We start from the raw sequence: 21,868 nt of genomic DNA on the forward strand, positions 1-21,868 counted from the left end.
CCCACCAACATCCACCACACAGGGGAATGCTGACTGACGCTGAGACCATTAACTATAGTAACCAGAAAAAGGGTCGCTGAGGTGGGGCCGATTGTGCTATGTTTCCACTGCACAAGGTAGGCGTGTTTTGAAACTGAAGATGGGGCTCTTAGGCACTATGGTACTTACATTATTATTGTTAATCATGTAAAATCCTACAGAGACAAGGCCCTGTTGTTTTTACCTTGAGGCAGCTAATCAAGGTCAACACTATACCACCCCCTCACCCAGGGTTTACCTCGCCTAGCATCATCAAAGTGGAAACCACCTGTTCCTTGTCTCCTCCAGAATTTTACATCAATGTAAAACACACCTTTCCCAGCAATGAAGACCACATCCTGGGAGGCTAATGAAGTTAAAAGGGCTAAAAGTGGGTGTGATACTGAGCCAGAAAGGGTTAAGCAACTTGAAGGCTAAATGACCCAAATTCTTCCTAAGACATATTAGGAAAGTATGTAAATGGTAATTAAGGATATTCCTTATAAATAGCTAGCAAAGCCATATTAGATAGAGGAGAGCTTTGAAATGTAGACTTGTATTGTTAAAGAATTGGGAAAAGATAGTGATTGTACTAGTCTATGTTTACCTATATCTTGTTAGATGTTAACAGTGTAACCTGACGGCTCCTGTCTCACACTATGTTTCATTGATTCAAAGATCAAAAGGGAATATTAACATTTAGATGAACTCTGAATGTGATAATATCGTTGTCTTCGTTTCTCTTTGAAGTATGTAATAAACTACTTGTAAATGGTGGGAGATGGGCAGTTGCCTTATGCTGATCCATGTAGGGTGACCAGATGAGAATTCCAAAATATCGGGACCACCGCAGCGGGAGCATCTTTTCAGTTGTTACACTCACCTGTCCGAGTCTTCAGCGGCACTTCGGCAGAGGGTCCTTCAGTCGCTGACGGTCTTCGGCAGCATTTCGGCAGCCAGTAATAAACCTTGCCGCCAAAGAAGAAAGTACCCCCCGCCGAAATGCCGCTGAAGACCCGGACGTGCCGGGTGAGTGTAACAATTGAAAAGGCACTCCCTCTGCCGGTCGCCACCGCCTAAGCAACAAGGGGAGGGGAAAAAAAGAGCCCGAAACAAAATATCGGGACAAATGGCATCCCGACCGTACTTCAGTCAGGGCGCGGGACAAACTGCTCAATATCGGGACATCTGGTCACCCTAGATCCATGTAGCTAATTATCAGTGATGCTGAGGAAATAGGAGTTCTACTTCAAAGCCACAATGCTTCACCTATTAGTCACCTGCTGTCAAGAGGCTGCAAGAGAATTATAAAAGGAACTCTTGGGCCCTGATCCTGTTATCACATATCTGCTTCAGCTTCCTCGGGGGAAGTTTGAGTCGCAAGACTGAGGTCCCCAGCTCTAGTCAGGATCACCCAGATACTGGACATTGAGCTATAACCTATGGAACTTATTCTGAAATAACCTTTTGCAACGCTAAAACTCACCATCTCTATTATGAAATTGACCTAATAACTCTACTCAGACCTGTATGTATAATGATCTTTTAACCCAGGGGTAGGCAACCTATGGCGCGGTGCCGAAGGCGGCACGCGAGCTGATTTTCAGTGGCACTCACACTGCCTGGGTCCTGGCCACTGGTCTGGGGGGCTCTGCATAAATAATAATAAAATAATAATAATTGGAGATATACCAATCTCCTAGAACTGGAAGGGACCTTGAAAGGTCATTGAGTCCAGCCCCCTGCCTTCACTAGCAGGACCAAGTACTGATTTTTGCCTCAGATCCCTAAGTGGCCCCCTCAAAGATTGACCTCACAACTGTGGGTTTAGCAGGCCAATGCTCAAACCACTGAGCTATCCCTCCCCCATTTTAATTTAATTTTAAATGAAGCTTCTTAAACATTTTAAAAACCTTATTTACTTTACATACAACAATAGTTTCGCTATATATTATAGACTTTTGAAAGAGACCTTCTAAAAACATTAAAATGTATTACTGGCATGCAAAACCTTAAATTAGAGTGAATAAATGAAGACTCGGCACACCACTTCCAAAAGGTTGCCGACCCTGTTTTAACCTATACTCTTTTCTTTTTAAATAAAACTTAGTTTAGTTCATAAGAATTGGCTGCAAGCGTGTATTTGGGTAAGATCTGAAATATTCATTGACCTGGTGGGCGATGTGTCCGATCCGTTGGGATCGGTAGAACTTTTTATATGCTGAATAAGATTTTCAATAATCCTCATCATATTTGATTTGGCTGTCTGGGTGGGAGCCCAAGGCTGAATTGTTTTAAGGGAAGTGTGTTTTGGGCTTCTGGGTAACCAGTAAGGTGTTGTAGAAGCTGCTTTGTTGCTGGCTTGGTAAATCTAAGTATTAGAATAACCACCAGTTTTGGGAATCATCTTCCCCATTCTTTGCAGGTTGCTCTGATTAAGCAATCTCCGTGTGGCCCCCCCTGGGACCCTGATCACAGTAGGGGACTCTCAGGGCTCAGAAAGTGGCTTGGAGATCACCCTGTTAGGGAAAGGTATGTCAGGACCCTGGAGATGACTGTGAGGGAAAGCTAAATATGTCACGTGCATCCAGTTTTCAGATTCGCTTTATTTGCCACTGATTTAGTGTAGTGGTTGTTTACTCAGAGTGGTTTTAGGGATGTCGTAAAATGCCCCAACATACAATTCCACCAACTAATAAAGAAGAGGTTGAAACTGACGCAGGCTGAGTGTCCACTTTTCATTCCCCCTCCCCTTTAATTATAAACGTGGCACAAGAACCTGCAAATCATCCAGAGCAGTAAAACCGTAAGGAACCAACACAACCAAAAATATACAAGCTAGAAGTAATGCAACATGCTGACTCAGTCTGTGTGTAAAGAGAAACACATTCTCGTCTGTGCGTTGTGCAAGAGTAAAGTTCCTGAAGCCGCACACACATACTACGCACTTTCCTATTTACTTCATCCAACAGCGAGTGTGTTTGCACATTGCACGTTTGGTTTCTTTTGCAATTTGGGTTTTCAAGAGATCCTAATAACTTCTCTTATTTTTGTTCCCAAAAATAGAGAGAGAGGAGAGAAACACAGGACTTGCCATAGCTGACCAGTGCAATCATCCACCTAATCCAGCATCCACCTTTGAGAGCAGCCAGTACCAGCAGTTTCAGAGATGAGTGTTAACTCCCCCACTATAGGCAATAATGATGCAACACGGATGGGGGAAAAGTCACTGCTTAGTCCCAGACAACTGAGGGTTGGCTTATGTCTTAAAGTAAGAGTGCTGAGATCCCTTATATATTTTTATCCCAGCACATGTAACAGCAGATGTGTTTATCATAGATTATTAGGGTTGGAAGGGACCTCAAGAGATCATCTAGTCCAACCCCCTTGCTCAAAGCAGGACCAAGCCCCAAATGGCCCCCTCAAGGATTGAATTCACAACCCTAGATTTAGCAGGCCAATGCTCAAACCACTGAGCTATTCCTCCCCCCAACTACCCATAAAAACGTCAAATCCTTTTATGACTCTTAGCTATTGGCCACAAGGTTCTCTTCTGGTAGTAACAAGCTAATTATGCATTGCATAAAAAAAGATCAGCTTGAAGTTTGTTGCTTTCTAGTTTCGCTGGCAGGCCCCTTGTTATTGTATTATGAGAAAGGGTAACTCCAAGTGCAAAACTGACTTTTCTTCACCATTCACTTTGTATCCCTCTGTAAACTCGTATTAGTCTTCTCCCTAAACTGTATTCTCACCTCTTTTTGTTTGCTTCTCATAACAGGTCGTTCTAGGCCTCTAGTAATTTTCATTCCCCTTTGCGAAACACTTTCTGTATTTCTATATCTTTGAGATGGGATGATCAGAACTGAAAACAGTATTCAGAGCAAAGGCATGCTATTTACTTATATAACGTCATTCATTACAGCATTTCCAGTGTTATTCCCTCTCTCTTTTTTGATCTGGCCCAACATTTTATTCGTTCTTTTGATCACTGCTGCACTCTGAACTGAGGTTTTCCCTGAGCTCATCATGGTGACGCCCAGCTCTTTTTTCTGAGGGGCTACTGTTAATTTTAGAACCTAGTAATAAGGAAAAGCAGCTCAAACTATTCCTGCCAAAGTGCATCACCCTGCACTTGTCCAAGTGGGATTTCATCTGCCACTGCGTTGCCTATCTTAACTAGAGCCCTTGGATGTTCCCCACAATCCTCTCTATTAACTCAATTAATTATAGGCCATGTATTCATTAGCACAATGCTAGATGTCTTTCTGTGTTGGAAATCAGCATTGCCATTCTGTCTCTGATCCATGATAGCACTTTAGCTCTTATCCCATAACTATTTTGTTTCCTTAATGGCCTCTGGTGAAGGATTTGAATACCCATGTACATATTTTTAAATATATATTATACAATGTCTGGCTGATCCCAGGGGTGTGACATTATAAAAAAGATTTACCCAAACAAGTGTTGGTGAAGTTCAGATCCAGCTGCAAACTTTGAGGGCTCTACAAAGGGCTACAACTTGGCAAGGATGATTCCCCGCCCCCACCCACTCGGAGAGCCTTTTGATTGGGGAAATTTTATATTGGCCCCTCACCCAAATATAATTAGAAATAGAGGAAACCAATCAGGAGAATATTTAGAGTGAAACCTGGCAAGCTGTCTTAGCACTGGTCTAAGGGCAAGTCTAAGGGCAGGTCTACACTACGGCAGGGATCGACGTTCTGAGATCAATCCACCGGCAGTTGATTTAGCAGGTCTAGTAAAGACTCGCCAAATCGATTGCAGATTGCTCTCCAGTCAATCCCTGTACTCCACCCCCGACGAGAAGAGTAAGGTAAGTCGACGGGAGATTTTCTCCCCTTGGCCCCCCCGCAGTGTAGACCCTGCGGTAACTCGACCTAAGGTACGCAGCTGGAGTTGCATAGTGTAGGTCGACTTACCGCAATAGTGTAGATATAGCCTAAGTCTTGCTATTATAAAAGTACAAAAGTAATGTCATTTTACATTTGTTCAGCCATTAATTAATTATCAGGGATCACATTCACCCGGAGCAGAAGCAGGCATCACTCCACTAGAATAAGTGGAATGGTGCCCATTTACACCAAAATGAGACTGACCCTACTTATCTAGGAAACCGAAGATCGTTTTTTCCTTGGGTATTTGCTTAGGACATGTTTTATTACTGAACCTGTATTTCCACTTTTAGTCTGCAATTTTCCATTTATTAATTTTTTTAGTGCTTTCATTTCTATTTTCCGTTGGTCTAGAGTCTCTACCATGAGCTTAGGCACTGTTTTACATAGCTCTTTGGAGAAAATCATTTAAGATTGAGGAATGAACATTACAGTAGCTTTCAAATCAAAGAAATGAAAGCTCTGGCCAAGAGAGAAATGATATTTAACCCTTGTAGCATTTGTCACAGCACTTGTGATGCAATCGAGCTTGTAATTCATACTAGGATGAATGTCATAACTTACACAGCACAGCGTAGTAATTATAATGTCAATAACAATGTCTCACTGCCACATCTTTTTAGTTGGATCTTTCTAAGTTATTACGTTCTGCCCCGTTTGGGCCCCTTCCTTATTATTAGCTAAATGGCAAGTCTACAGCTATTGATTAAATTATCCCACAATATTTGCTGGAAGTGATGAGAATTGATCATAAGACAGAACAGAAGGGGTATTGTTCTTGAGTGTGATTTGGTTCGAGGAGCTCTGATCACATTAACCAGTGACTGAATTAAGCAGATGGCACCATATTGGTTTTTAAAAAAATCCAAAACTTATTTTAAGTAGAGAAACTGAAGGCATTAAAAGTTTTTCTACTGTCTCAGCACTGACAAGTGTCTAGTGGGTTTTCAGACCAATGTGCAACCGGAGGGGGCTGCTAAATACCAACCTCGTTGTATAAATCACTGAATTCTTCAACCACATCTTTCGGAATCCTCTGCCCATTGTTGGTAAGGTGATAAGCCACCCCATTCTTGGAGTAAAGACTGATACGGCCAACACTTCTCTCACCATCAGTAGTCTCTTCAAGTAAGCCATTGTCTTCTGCTAGATGATAGACTGGGTTTCCATTTGAACCATGGATCCACGTAGCTCCCAGTTCAAAAGTGGCGTTCTCTAGGGGGGAACAATCCAATTAGACCAGTACGATGAACTCGTTTAAAAAGAGATGTTGTATGTCACATTCCAGTCTACAAATGAAGAGCAGTAAATAGAACACAAATAGGACATTTGCCCAATGATGCCACATTACCAAAAAAACCACACTGAAGAAGTGCTTTCACTTAAGGACAAGTTTAAGTGTCATACTAATATTTGCAAAGAGTCCTGTGGCACCTTATAGACTAACTGACGTTTTGGAGCATGAGCTTTCATGGGTGAATACCCACTTCGTCGGATGCACGTAGTCTACATGCATCTGACGAAATGGGTATTCACCCATGAAAGCTCATGCTCCAAAATGTCTGTTAGTCTATAAGGTGCCACAGGACTCTTTGCTGCTTTTATAGATCCAGACTAACACGGCCACCCCTCTGATACTTGATACTAATATTTGTTCATCGTAGGTCTCTACAGAACAACAGTGTCATACAGTTCTACAAAAGGGGATCAATCACAAGAGGGGTGTTCCCTAAAGAGATTCCAAGGTATGCAGCAGCAATGGTATCTAATAGTTCAAGAACAAAGCAGAATCCCTGACTCCAGGTCCTAATCCAGGATTGTCACTAGCTCAACAGGTGCCACTTAGCCTCTCTACTTCATCCTTCCCACCTATACAATAGGGATACTATTCGTTTACCTACCACAACGATGCTGGAAGGACCTCTGTACAGTGCTTTATATCTTCAAAAGAGCTATATGAGTATTTTCTATATCCCGGTATCAGATTCTGAGCAGTGTAACAGCAGAATGCAATGCTGTCTACCCTACAAACATCATTAGAATTTAGTGCACCAGAGGGTATATTGATCTCTCTTGCTCAGAAAGGGGAAGGAAAAGAGGGGTTGGCTCTCTGTACTGTACTACTGCAAACAGAATATAAATGAATACTTACATAAATATTGAAGAAGTGGTAGGGAAAGAATAAGAGCATCGGTAGGCCACCCAAAGCCTTCAAACATCAAATTTAGTCTGAGGGAAGGGGAGGGAAGGTGATTGTTATTCAAGTACAGGGCAAAAAGGCATCTGTTCCACTAATGCAGAGGAATGCAGGAAAGACTGAGACTGTCCTGTAAGGGCAGCCTGAGGCTGCTTACTTTAGCATGCAGGAAAACCGTCTTCTGCAATTAAACATGTGTGTTGTTTACCAAAAGGACTCAAACTACCTGCATTTCCATAAGGTGGAAATAGATCATATTTTATTATTTGTGCCTTTGAAAGATTGCTTTAAAAAGATGCACTGTCACATTAAGAAATATCATTTATTTTTCACTACCTATGCTATTTGTTTGCTTTTTGCATTTCTCAGTTTGGACAATGCAAACTGATTAGTCAGTTACATGGTTCTCTTTAGTCTAAGTCTAATCAGTTTTGCCCTCTGACTCTCACGTATTAGCCCAATTCTGCAAAGTTTAAGCAGATAACACAGGGGCACGTTTATTAGGTTAAAAAGAAACACTATTTCTAGCAGATTTTATCTTAACTTATGGGACTATTTCTTATTACAGTTAGGTTTTGTAAAAGTTCATTTGTACAAAATCAAAAGTTTGGACAAAATTTGACCCAACACTGTTCCTTTCTTATCATGGAATCAACCCCATGCAATGCAGCATGTCCTGTAGTTTATGTGGATATTTTATTAGGAATTAGCAGTAGGGGGACCCAAAGCTGCAGGCCCAGGGCTTCAGCCCCACGCAAGGGGCCTGCAACCTGAACCCCACCACCCAGGGCTGAAGCCTTCGGTCTTCAGCCCCGGCACCAGGCGGTGGGGCTAGGGTTTCAGCTTCGGCCCCGGGTCCCAGCAAGTCTAATGCCAGCCCTGGAACCCCATTAAAATGGGGTCGCGACCCACAGTTTGAGAACCACTGGATTACACCATCACATAGTGCTTAACATGTAAATACAATCGCAATGCCATTCCAAGTATGATAACATTTACAGTGGGTTCACTGTTAGAAGTGATGCTATCAAATGAGTCACCATTTCAAAGCAAATCCCAAGACATTTGGGTTTCCAAGCCAAGAACAATTTCAAAAGGAAATAAAGTGCCAGTGGAAGTTATCCGTCAAGGCCCTGAATGTGCAAAGACTTACATCGGCACATAAAGCGTGTGCTCATGTCTATGCAAAATCAGGGCCTAAATGTGTTAATATTTAAGGCATTGCAACTTCTGAACATACCCATAGATCATGCAGTCTGGTGGAAATGATTCAGTCCAGCAATCAACAGTATAGTGCTCATAAATATTTCAGGTTTAAAGTGACAGTGATCTTATTACCTGGGATCTTCATACAATTCATAGCATACAAGGTTATTAGCAGGAATAGTATATAAAACATGTAGGCCGGTCTGTGGTCGCCGTTACACTAGTGTGAATTGGCATTAATACTGACATCCAAATAGAATCTGGCTCTTTTTCTTTCAATTATCAGCATTTTTTAAAGTAACACAAAATACTAGCGTATTCTTTTTTATTTTTGCCCGATAGCATTTACTTTACTGTCACAGCACAATCAAAAAAGGAAAAGCCATTTTCTCCTGTGTTCTATAGGAGCCGTTGTGAGGAATGTAATTAAATACTGTACAGGGAAACTAAAAATAGTCTAGCTCACCTGTATATTTAGAAACCCATTAACCGACATTACACAAAGCAGATAAGCCAGTTATTTCCTGGAGTAAGTGGCATGATAAATTCTTTAAAGGTGTGAAGTTAATCACATTCTTTTACACAGATACTCCATTTAGTTCCAGGGCGCTTCAAGGCTTGAAAAATCAAGTAGTTCCAATACCAATCTCATTTGAATAAGGCCTTGTCTACACTACAGGATAAAGTCAATCTAAGCTACACAATTTGAGTTATGTAAACAGTGTAACTCAAGTCGCCATCGCTTATATCTACTTACTGCGGGGTCCACACTATGGGATGTCGACGTGGTCTTCCGTCAATTCCCCTTACTCTTCTCAATCTGGTGGAGTACAGGAGTTGACGGGAGCGATCTGCAGTCAATTTAGCGGGTCTTCACTAGACCCACTAAATCTACCGCCAATGCATCGATGGCTGTGCGTCGATCCCCCCGTAAGTGTAAACAAGCCCTTAATAAGATAGTAGTATACAGTCCTCATAAAATGGGTCTGCTAGTCCCATTAACATAGTTATTTAGCTATAATATGTATTTCTCATGCATCACTGTGATGTAGCACCTGGATGTTATGATGATTGTTGCAATACATATATCAGACCAATGCAGAAGCCGTATATATATATATATATAGTGGCAGAGCTCCGACCTTGTGCCTATGGGTCCCGCGCTTCTAGGCGGTTTACGCTAGCCTCAGTGGCTCACTACAACCCTCCACGTAGCCCTTCTCTCTCTAGGGCCAGGGTTACAGTCTATTGAGTCCTTTTCATCATAAGCCAGCAAGGAGGTTGGTGAGAAAACTCCCACAGTCTCTGTTGTCCCTGGGGGCTTATTGCAGAACAGTTTAGCCTCCTGTCCTAACAGGGGCCTGCCTTCCCTTCCCAGGAGATGTTCCTGTAGTGGTGGGTTGGGGGGAACCCGGGCCCGCCCTCTACTCTGGGTTCCGGCCCAGGGACCCTAATGGTAGCAGCTGTTGGCAGCTGACCTTTCACTGCCAGAGTTGCTACATTTCCCTGGGCCACTTCCCCACAGCTCTCCTGCTTCTCCCTTCCTCACCCTTACCTTAGGGCTCCTTTAATGATGGCTTGAGGGTGTCTTCATTAACCAGCCCTTCAGCTGCACTTCCTCTCCTCTGGCTCCCTGACTCTTGCCAGCCTGACTGGAGTGAGCCCTTTTATAGTATCAAAAGGGCCTTAATTAGAGTCAGGTGGTCACATTACCTTAATGGCCTCACTTGACTCTTTACAGGTTAATTAGAGTCAGGTGTTCTCATTAGTCTGGAGCAGCCCCTGCTCTGGTCAGTCAGGGAACAGAAAACTGCTAATCCAGTGGCCAGTATATCTGACTTCGACTACTTTGTTGTATCCAACTGGCCTGGGTCTATCACTATATATATATATAACTAAAGCAGAACACTCCATCTCCTCTTTGTTATTGCCCTGAGTGGAATTCTGAAAAACTCGTCTATGTTGAGTTGCAACTAACTCTATGAGTGGTCTCATTGGAACTGCAGAGACTAAGTAAGTGTATCTGAATTTAGGCCTTAAGTAACTATCTTCAAGGGTATGTCTTCACTGCAGATAACTCAGGTAATCAGCACCCAGATCTATGCACACAGCTTAACCTCACCCAGGTGTGAGCAAACACACTGCAAAGCCTGTGTCTTAACTGGTGCTATGCTCCCCTGTGTGTGTCACTAGGACTTCAGGGGGCATCTCTTTGTGCTGCAGGAAGCTGAGCTGCTCTGATTGTTTCCCAGTGGACTTGTGGAAAAACGTGTCTGTCCTTCAGAGAACATTAGGGGAATTGTGGGAAGGCACTGGAGGACTATCAGCAATTGAATGGTTTAGCTTGCATCCTCATTGTCAAGTGGACAGGCTACCCGCTCAAGTGAAAGTGGTACTCAAGTTCAAGCCTACACCTCCAGTCAGGCCAGCTAGCCCAGGTTTCAAGCACTACCAACCTCGGATGAGAGGGTTTTGTGTGTGGACACGAGGGGGGTTGGGGCAACAGTAAAGTAAAACCCTGAGTTACCTCTGCAGTGAAGACATTACCCCAAGGAAGAGATCACTGGGCAATCCCTTAGCTTTGTCACTGAGGAGGAGGGGCTGCGTATAAAGGCCTTGCAACCTGGCCTAATAGGAGGAAAACTCGGGCTCTGCCTGATCACCAGTAACAAAGAATTCAACAGCCAAGAACCCTCCACCAGGAACAATATGTCCTCAGATTCAGTGGGCCTGATCACCAGCTAGTACACACAGGCGTGACTCCAATGAAGTCAAACCTAAACCAGTTTATACCAGCTAAGGATGTGGCTTTGGATATTTAAACCGTGAGGAATGTTTTCAAAGAGACTGGAGATCTGGAGATGAAAGGCCATGAGCCAGAATCTGCCAGCCTTGCTCTTGTACAGAAGCAAAGGGGATACTCACAGGTGCATCTACATTAGATAAGAAGGTACATTCTGTGCTACCAGTAGGTAAATGAACCTCGTCAGCCTTATGGAATCACCTCCCTAATGCTAACTAACTAGTTTAATTTTTGACCATGTTCTCTGTATTCATTAACTTCGGCCTCTAGCTGTTCTTCTTTCACTTTATTTAGCCCGGCCTTACATCACTTACTGCATTTTACTCTATAAACTCACCACAGTAAATAAACATGAGTGCCTGTGACCTTTCAGAAGGGAAATGAATGAAAAGGCTATTTGACAAATCTAAACTTTGGAGTCTGAATAGGGCATTTCAAACGCTGGCGAGACTTGGCACAGAGATTGGAATGGGAAATGTGTCATTTACTCCCCGTGGGCTGTGTCCAAAATATCCTTGATCATGCGTGTGAGTGGAGGGAAGTGTTAAAGGTTTGAATATTAAGGGATCAATATTTTCCCTGTGGAATGTTTTGTATAATACTAATATAGGGCCTAATTTTGCCTTCCCTGTTCACTATGTTACTCTGTGATCTTGCCTTCTCTAGGAAGAAAAGGGTGTTCTTACCTCATGTTAGCTAACACACGGTAACTAACACAAGGAAAAATCCTAGGGAAGACAGGCAATTTGGAGCCTAAGGTTTACCTCAACCAACGAATACACGTTATACTCCTGAGGGCATTTTGCGCCTAAAAATTCTGCACACAAGATTTTAAAATTCTGCGAATTTTATTTGTTAAATAAATGTGGAGGCTCCAGCCTGGCATTAGGGAGCACAGGCCACTGGCTGCACGAAGGTGGGAGATCACCTTGCAACACCCCCACCCCTGGGAAACGGACTCAGCAGTGAGGCTGCACCCGATCCTGACACAGCACAAGGATTGGGCCTGCCCCAGAAACACGCCCCACCCCATGCCAGTTGCACCAGGTATGGGCACGCAGGTTGCAAGTATGGAGGGGTTTAGTGTGGGGGGATCCAGGTGTGGGTTGAGAGGGTTTTGTGTGGGGTAATCTGGGTGCAGGCGGCTCAGTGGGGGGGATCTGGGTGTGGGGGGGATCTGGATGCACAGGGGCTTGTTGGGGGGTTCTGGGTGCAGTTGTAATGGGACTCTGCAGGGGGGTCCAGGTGAAGGTGGTTGGGGCTCAGCAGGGGGGTCTGTATATGGAGGGGATAGAGCTAGGTGGGGGGGGTGACTCAGTGGGGGATCCAAGTGTTGGAGGGTGGGGCTCGGTGGGGTGGGGATCCCGGTGCGGTGGCTCATTGGGGTGGTCCAGGTGCAGGGCGAGTGGGGCTTATCAGGGGGTTCTGAATGTGGGGGGTGAGGATCGACGGGAGGGTCTAGGTATGAGGGGTTTGGATGCACAGGGGTTAGGTGGATGGGGGAGCAGCTCTCTGTACAGGGATCCCTCCCCCTGCAGCTGAAGAGCGATGGGTGCAGGAAGCAGCGGATGTTTGCAAAGCTTCCTGCAGCGGGGGGAGAAATCTGGGGGTGGGTCTGCCCCTGCCCTAGATGCTGTGCAGGGGAAGAGCAAGTCCCGTCCTCCCCAGACGAGCCAGGACTAGCTGCTGAGCTCAGAGCAAGGTAGGGAGCTGGGTCTTCCCCAGTCCCGCCCCTACCCCACAGTGATTTACCTCTCTGCCGGCTGACCTGGGCACCCGAAACATACTGCTGGGGAGGATCGCGTGACCACTCTTGTGGCTACTCTTTGCTTCCCTGTCAGAAAGTCATTTTTCTGCAGGGAAGCAAAGAAATCTGCAGGGGACATACATTCTGTGCATGCACAGTGGCACAGAATTCCCCCAAGAGTAACGTTAATGCTACAAACTGTCTTGTCTTCACTAGGCATTTACTTCACATTACTTACCATGTATTAGCTAACGGGATGGGAATACTAATTCTAATCTCATCTCATCCCAGCCCAGGTAGACAGACATACACTAGCTCTACTCCAGCTAGCACGCTAAAAGTAGCAGCATGGATGGTGTGGCTTGGGCAGCAGCCCAGGCTAGCCACCTAAGTGCTGAGCCAGGGGGGTCAGGTGGCCTTGCGCTCAGGTGACTAGCTCGTGCCGCAATGTCCACACTGCTATTTTTAGCGTGCTAGCTCAAGCAGAGAACATAAGAACGGCCGTACTGGGTCAGACCAAATGTCCACCTAGCCCAGTATCTTGTCTACCGACAGTGGCCAATGCCAGGTGTCCCAGAGGGAGTGGACCTAACAGGCAATGATCAAGTGATCACTCTCCTGCCATCCATCTCCATCCTCTGACGAACAGAGGCTAGGGACACCATTCTTTACCCATCCTGGCTAATAGCCATTAATGGACTTAACCTCCATGAATTTATCCAGTTTTCTTTTAAACGCTGTTATAGTCCTAGCCTTCACAACCTCCTCAGGTAAGGAGTTCCACAAGTTGACTGTGCGCTGCGTGAAGAAGAACTTCCTTGTATTTATTTTAAACCTGCTGCCTATTAATGTCATTTGGTGACCCCTAGTTCTTGTATTATGGGAATAAGTAAATAACTTTTCCTTATCCACTTTCTCCATATCACTCATGATTTTATATACCTCTATCATATACCCCCTTAGTCTTCTCTTTTCCAAGCTGAAGAGTCCTAGCCTCTTTAATCTCTCCTCATATGGGACCCATTCCAAACCCCTAATCATTTTAGTTGCCCTTTTCTGAACCTTTTCTAGTGCCAGTATATCTTTTTTGAGATGAGGAAACCACATCTGTACACAGTATTCGAGATGTGGGCGTACCATCGATTTATATAAGGGCAATAATATATTCTCCATCTTATTCTCTATCCCTTTTTTAATGATTCCTAACATCCTGTTTGCTTTTTTGACCACTTCTGCACACTGCGTGGACGTCTTCAGAGAACTATTCACGATGACTCCAAGATCTTTTTCCTGACTTGTTGTAGCTAAATTAGCCCCCATCATATTGTATGTACAGTTGGGGTTATTTTGTCCAATGTGCATTACTTTACATTTATCCACATTAAATTTCATTTGCCATTTTGTTGCCCAATCACTTAGTTTTGTGAGATCTTTTTGAAGTTCGTCACAGTCTGCTTTGGTCTTAACTATCTTGAGCAGTTTAGTATCATCTACAAACTTTGCCACCTCACTGTTTACCCCTTTCTCCAGATCATTTATGAATAAATTGAATAGGATTGGTCCGAGGACTGACCCTTGGGGAACACCACTAGTTACCCCTCTCCATTCTGAGAATTTACCATTAATTCCTACCCTTTGTTCCCTGTCTTTTAACCAGTTCTCAGTCCATGAAAGGACCTTCCCTTTTATCCCATGACAGCTTAATTTACATAAGAGCTTTTGGTGAGGGACCTTGTCAAAGGCTTTCTAGAAATCTAAATACAATATGTCCACTGGATCTCCCTTGTCCACTTGTTTGTTGACCCCTTCAAAGAACTCTAATAAATTAGTAAGACACGATTTCCCTTTACAGAAACCATGTTGACCTTTGCTCAACAGTTTATGTTTTTCTATGTGTCTGACAATTTTATTCTTAACTATTGTTTCGACTAATTTGCCCGGTACCGACATTAGACTTACCGATCTGTAATTGCCAGGATCACCTCTAGAGCCCTTTTTAAATATTGGTGTTACATTAGCTAACTTCCAGTCATTGGGTACCGATGCCAATTTAAAGGACAGGTTACAAGGACAGGTAGCGTGTCTGTCTACTCACCCTGGGAAACTCACTCCCTGCTGCAGTGTATGTACCCCAAGATAGCTACGTTCTGTGGTCAGCAGATTACTGAATATTCTTAGCCAAGAGCAAAGGTTGGATGCCACAGGAGAAATATTCCTAGTTCACGCACTCAAGTTACTGGAGAAAAATACCCTTCCCCACCCTCAGCCACGCTGAACTCTCTTTATAAAGCCAAATGATCACTAACACCTTAACTTCACAATAATACTTTACATTTCTGCAGAGCCTTTCATCTAAAGCTCTGAGTGCTTGGGAAGCTCTGTGCCCCTCACATGAACAATAACCCACTGCACCCAGAAGCCTGGTAATTGCAGGGTAAAATATCCATTTGCAGGTACAAATGACCAGGAAATGGCTTTAAGAGGATATCTAACAAATTAACCCTCGTAATAATACAAACCCTTGCCAGAAGTGCGAGACAAGAGAGTCCGATACAACAGTACAACAACATTTTCCTTACCAAGTTTGACGCTTTGCACTCTGCCTCCAATTCGGTCAGACGCCTCAAGGATTGTTACATCCGTGAAACCGTTTTCCAGGAGAGATTTTGTAGCTGACAGGCCCGCAAGGCCAGCACCAATAACTACTATTCGAGGCTGTCGTTTTCTCCGTAGGCCACTACTAAGAGGATCATCAGTGCTGTCTGAAGATGTTTCACAACTTTGCATGCCGTCCAAGCTCTCTTTCTAAGGAATCTAAGGAAAAGCAAATGAACAGGTTCAAGGAACTAAGCCAACAACTCTCCACGCTTCAGGAGGGTTCCTTCTCTCAGCACAGAAGCAAATTTGAGGGAGTCTCTAGATATATGACTAGCAGAAAAGAAAGTCAACCTATGAACTAGAACAAGTCCTTTCAAATGGGAACCACAGAAAGGGCAACGAAGGATGTAAGAGTTTCTGGTCTCGACTCTGGAGCATCAATAGTTGAGCCTACTGCAGTCTCCACCCTCTACATTGTAACCATGTAACAATTTCCAGCAAATTCATAGGATTTCTGACCTCCTGTCTCTTTATATAACCTACTGAGGTGGCAATTTTGTGGTAAAGCAAAAACACACACCCTGTGATAACTAGCTGTTCAAAGAAGTAATGTAACTTTATTCTGCTTCTGTGGCAACCACAAAGCATAAGCTTTAGATCATATAAATATGATACTAGGTAAATGGGACTTAGCTCAAAGGAGGAAGACCGGCTATCAAACCAATAGCTGAACCAAAAGTGGGGGTGGGGAGGAGAATCTAGGGTTTGCTCATTAGAGAGCTATTTGATTATTGCATTGTTAAGAAATGTGACTAAATGCACTAATGATCACAAAACAACCACACTACTTTTCACTTCTGAGGTACCACTCATGTGAGGATCTCAAAGCACTTTGCACATATTAACTGAACTTCACCTCTGTGTAGTACGCAGGGATCAGATATGGAGGAGACAGACGATGGTCCAAGTTCAGCAGTCATGTAAATGGCAGTATAAATAGCAAAACTGCATCCATCCAGCATCCAGATGCTACTTCTTAAAACTGCCATTTTAAATCAGTTTAGAAACTGGTTTTAAATTGGTGCAACTTCAGCCCAGGTCTATATTTCGCAGCCTTTGCCAGCATAGCTATTCTATACCATCAAAGCACTCCTAGTGTGGGCTAGGGTGACCAGATAGCAAGTGTGAAAAATCGGGACAGGGGGTGGGGAGTAATAGGTGTCTATATGAGAAAAAGCCCCAACTATAGTGACTGTCCCTATAAAATCAGGACATCTGGTCACCCTAGTGTGGACACAGCTTATACCATCAAAACAGTGCTTGTGCCAGTATAGTTCAATCCAGTCCCCCTAAGCGTAATAAGCTATAACAGCAAAAGGAAAGTATTACCAGTATATCTGCACCTACACTAAAGGCTTTTCCCAGCACTGTTGGGTCTGTCACAAATCACACCTCTTCACACCCCTGACCAACATCAGTATGCCAGCAAAAGATTGTAGTGCAGACTTGGTCTTCATGGTGTGGACACATTTCCAAGCAGCAGTGTTTAATTAACAAGACTCTAGTCAATTTCATTGCTGTTATCTAGAACCTTTTCACCAGTGTTGCTAGCTATGGGCCAGCAGGGGCGTGCACCGGAGTAATCCAGGGGAAGTTGGATCTGAACATTGGAGGCTGAAGGAATAGCAGAAAACTCTTTCCTCTCTTTCGCATACAGGCTCTTGAGCAGGGAAAAGACACAAAACTCCTTTCTTTCAGCAGCTGGGGGTGGGTTGCAGCTTCAGGTTTTAGGCACTTACTAGCCAGCGGCTGATATGAAAGATGAAGCACAAGCACACCCTGTAAAGAGGGTCTAGAGACAGCACCGGGTAAACATAACAGCACCCTCCACTTTCTCACTATTTGTAAGTAATAGGGGGACTAGGCTTCCTACCATGGCGTGTCTCCCCTTTCCCCCAACACCAACACCTCACCCATATCCCGTTTCTTTCTCACCCACCTCCAGATAGAAGGTGTCTAGGAGATTTCTCAATTCCTGATGTTCCAATATGTACCAGTGGCCTGGAAAATCAATCAAGGATCCATTCCTACCAATTCCAAACAAACAAATTCAAGAATCTTAAACTGCTCAAGGTAAGAAGTCAGACACTCTTGGTTTCTTTTAGGGCTGTCAAGAGATTTAAAAAATTAATTGTGTGATTAATCGTGCTGTTAAACAATAATTTATTGTTTATTGTTGAATGCCATTTATTTAAATATTTTGGATGTCTTCTATATTTTCCAATATACTGATCTCAATTACAACACAGAATACAAAGTGTACAGTGCTCAATTTATATTTATTTTTATTACAATTATTTGCATGGTAAAAAAACAAAAGAAATAGTATTTTTCAGTTTCCCTATTACAAGTACTGTAGTGCAATCTCTTTATCATGAAAGTTGAACTTACAAATGTAGAATTATGTACAAAAAATAACTGCACTCAAAAATAAAAGAATGTAAAACTTTAGAGCCTACAAGTTCACTCAGTCCTACTTCATGTTCAGCCAATCGCTCAGACAAACAAGTTTGTTTACAGTTGCAGGAGATAGTGCTGCCCACTTCCTGCTTACAATGTCACCTGTAAGTGAGAAAAGGCATTCTCATGGCACTGTTGTAGCCAGCGTGGCAAGATATTTACGTGCCAGATGCACTAACATTTCCTATGTCCCTTCACACTTCAACCACCATTCCAGGGGACATTTGTCCATGCTGATGATGGGTTCTGCTCGATAATGATCCAAAGCACTATGGATCTACACCTTATTTAGTTGGTGTTGGTCCTGCTTTGAGCAGGGGGTTGGACTAGATGACCTCCTGAGGCCTCTCTAAACCCTAAACTTCTATGATTGTATGTTTATTTTCATCATCTGAATCAGCTGCCATCAGCAGAAGGTTGGGGGTTTTTTTGTTGGGTTTTTTTTGGTGGTGGTGGTTTGGGTTCTGTAGTTTACGCATCGTAGTGTTGCTCTTTTAAGACCTCTGAAAGCATGCTCCACACCTCGTCCCTCTCAGATTTTGGAAGGCACTTGAGATTCTTAAATCTTGGGGCAAGTGCTGTAGCTATCTTTAGAAATCTCACACTGGTACCTTCTTTGCGTTTTGTCAAATCTGCAGTGAAAGTGTTCTTAAAACAAACAACATGTGCTAGGTCATCATCGATAACGTTATATATGGCATGCTATAACATGAAATATATGGCCAAACATGGGTAAAACAAAGCAGGAGACATACAATCCTCCCCCAAGGAGTTCAGTCACAAATTTAATTAACACATTTTTTTAATGAGCATCATCAGCATGGAAGCATGTCCTCTGGAATGGGGACCGAAGCATGAAGGGGCACATGAATGTTTAGCATATCTGGCACATGAATAGCTTGCAATGCCGGCTACAAAAGTGCTATGTGAACACTTGTTCTCACTTTCAGGTAACATTGTAAATAAGAAGCGGGCAGCATTATCTCCCGTAAATGTAAACAAACGTGTTTTGTCTTAGCAATTGGCTGAACAAGAAGTAGGACTGAGTGGACTTTTAGGCTCTAAAGTTTTACATTGTTTTGTTTTTGAGAGGAGTTATGTAACAAAAAAACTCTACATTTGTAAATTGCACTTTCACGATAAAGAGATTGCACTACAGTACTTTTATGAGGTACTTTTATCACTTTTAGAGTGCAAATATTTGTAATAAAAAGTAATAAAATACAGTGAGCACAGTACACTTCATATTCTGGGTTGTAACTGAAATCAATATATTTGAAAATGTAGAAAAACATCCAAAATATTTAATAAATTTCAATTGGTATTCTATTGTTCAGCAGTGCAATTAATTTTTCTGAGTTAATTGCGTTACCTAACTGCGATTAATCCACAGCCCTAGTTTCTTTGAACTACAAAAGGAACAGGGAGCCAGGATCCTTGGGTTTAATCCACAGAGCTCTGCCACTGGATCATTGTGTGAAAATTATATCACTTCCCTGTCCTGCAGTTTATCCATCTGCAAACTAGGGATATAACAGTCTCACAGAAGTAGTTTGAAGCTTAATTACTGTTTGTAAAGCATGAAGTGCAAAGTAATGCCTGTTACTAAAGGTTATACTATAATTAAAACTGAGTATTTTATTTTACTCAGGTAAAATATGGTAATGTATTTTAGGATTTAATGCATCCAACATGAGTTTTAAAAATTCTTCAAACAGTCATCTTCTCCATGCCAAGCCTTGGGAACTGTCAGATACCATATTGATGAGCGTTATAAAGGCCTAGATATGCAATAGTCCCCTCTACCATCTACAATACTGTAAGCTTTAAACAGGAACTATTGTCTCAGATCTCCAGTACAGCATTCTGAACTTAATATAGAGGATGTTTTCACGCCACCAAAAACTTAAAAAACATGTGCGTTCCCTTTCTGTTCAGCATTTTAATTTTGGAATATAAGATCTGTCTAGACAGATGAGACAATAACAGGGTATTTCATATGCCATGTACAATTTAGAAACTACCATTATTTAGCTTGCTCAAATTTTACTATACAACTTACAGAGAGGAAGACAAAGTAATAGGAGCCTACGCTTCTAAATCATGATATGCAGTGAAATGAAGATACTGTATAAAATCTATAATTCCTCACTGCACATTATTTCACTGTCAATTAATACAGTGTGTCGGGCTCGTAAGTAAGAGAAGCGCATGAAACATGAGTGTATTAGAGATAATACCTTCAGTATTTGCCAGGCAGCAAGACAGCACCCAAGCCAATGTGTAAGTGTCACACTTCACTCCAACACAGAAAGAAGTTTGCAAGATATGGGCTTTTAGGTTTTGTTTTGACTGCTAAAAAAATATTGGGGGGGGGGGGGTTCCATGGAAGAATTAGTGCACATTAGCCAGCCTGTGATAAAATCCCAGTGGAGACAAGGCATCTGTAGTTTGACCGCAAGGTAAACTAGGCAAGTATGGTGCTGACCTCCCCCAGCCACCTTACAGTCAAACTGCAGTGCCTTGTCTCCACTTGGATTTTTATCCTGCTGTAAAAACACCCAACTTTTCTGCAGGGAAGACAGAGCCTTTAGTTTCACCATCTCCCCACTTCTGCCTTAGCCTCATCATCTACCCACTGCTGCCTCCATTCTGTTTTTAATTACCTCCTGCTCGCCTTCCTCAGCCTGTTTCTCCACTCTGGACTCCCTCACCCACTCCACCTACTTTCATTCATCTCCCCTCACCGCTTGCCCTCTTCTCTATTCCTACTTTGCAGAGTTAAACAAGCCATGATCCTGCTTCCAAGAAGTACCAACACATGTCTGCAAAAATAAACCCATCACCAAGACATGCACAGAGACACCAAAGCAAACTCATTGGCTTGTAACTGCAATGCTTGCTCTCTTCAGCGCCTATTGACTCCCTGTACGTTTATCTCTGGTGGTCGTCTCAGTTAAGCCACTGATCCTGCAACTGGTTCCATTTGAGTGGACCCTTGCACCTGTGCAGAGCCTTTTTCACTTCCAGCGGGACATCATGCACAAGGAAAAGTCCAAGAAGTAGATCCAGTTGCAGGATCAGGATCTTAGGTTGTAAGCGTCCTGGGCAGGGAAAAAGTCTTATTTGTTTGAGAGGCAACTAGTTTACTTTGGTCCCACTATAAATAATTAATATAGCTATTAATAATTACTTGTCTATTTCTGTTTCTCGGTCTTATCTTTTAGAATACAAGATCTTCAAGGCAGGGACTATCTTCTGTTCTTTTTGTACAGTGTCCAGCATAATGGGGCCTGCCAAATAAATAATCATTACAAACTGAGCACGATACAGCACAACATGTTTAATCCTAGGCAAGCCACATTCCCATGATGTGGTTAGTAGCCGTGTAGCACCTAGGAGCCCCAGTCATGGACCAGGATCCCATTGTGCTGGGTGCTGTAGAAGCAAAGAACAAAAAGACTCGCCCTGTCCTGAGGAGCTTACAATCGAATTCTGAAGTCCATACTCTGTTCTCCTCAAGCAGACTCCCACTGAGCACTTTGTGCTCAACATTCCTCCAGCGGAAGTTCTACCTGAGTGCAGACGTCAGCATGTGGCCCAAGGATTGGTAGAGGCCCATGAGTTTAAGCCTTTTGCCTTGGAAACCCTTTCCTCCCACACCCTTATAAATAACCACAGCGTTTTACTGAAGTCATACCCAGACATTTTATAGAAATCAGGCTAATACACATTTCCAGAATGAACGCACAAGCTGAACATATCTTGGGCTTCTCATTTTTCTTATCATTCAAATTCTTACCCACTCTTATGCCCTGTCTATACTTGAAATGTAGGTCCATTTAGCTATGGCACTCAGAAGTGTG

General features: G+C 43.1%; 1 protein-coding gene across 5 annotated transcripts in view; it reads right to left on the reverse strand.

Annotated features, from left to right (window-relative positions):
• Positions 1–21,868, reverse strand: part of SMOX (spermine oxidase) — an 80,527-nt gene that overhangs the window by 24,531 nt on the left and 34,128 nt on the right. For 2 of the 5 annotated variants that reach the window (XM_039540977.1, XM_039540975.1), the window contains exons 2-3: positions 15,464–15,698; positions 5,920–6,146 (exon numbers count right to left, since the gene is read on the reverse strand). In XM_039540977.1, coding sequence (XP_039396911.1) covers positions 5,920–6,146; positions 15,464–15,671 — 435 coding nt within the window. In that variant the 5' untranslated portion in view covers positions 15,672–15,698. Of the gene's footprint in view, positions 1–5,919; positions 6,147–7,083; positions 7,161–15,463; positions 15,699–17,481; positions 17,570–21,868 lie in introns of those variants that run through there. The other 3 variants (XM_039540979.1, XM_039540976.1, XM_039540978.1) reach the window with 3 other exon arrangements.

This window comes from Mauremys reevesii, linkage group 5 (assembly GCF_016161935.1).
Source record: "Mauremys reevesii isolate NIE-2019 linkage group 5, ASM1616193v1, whole genome shotgun sequence".
Taxonomy (NCBI): domain Eukaryota; kingdom Metazoa; phylum Chordata; order Testudines; family Geoemydidae; genus Mauremys; species Mauremys reevesii.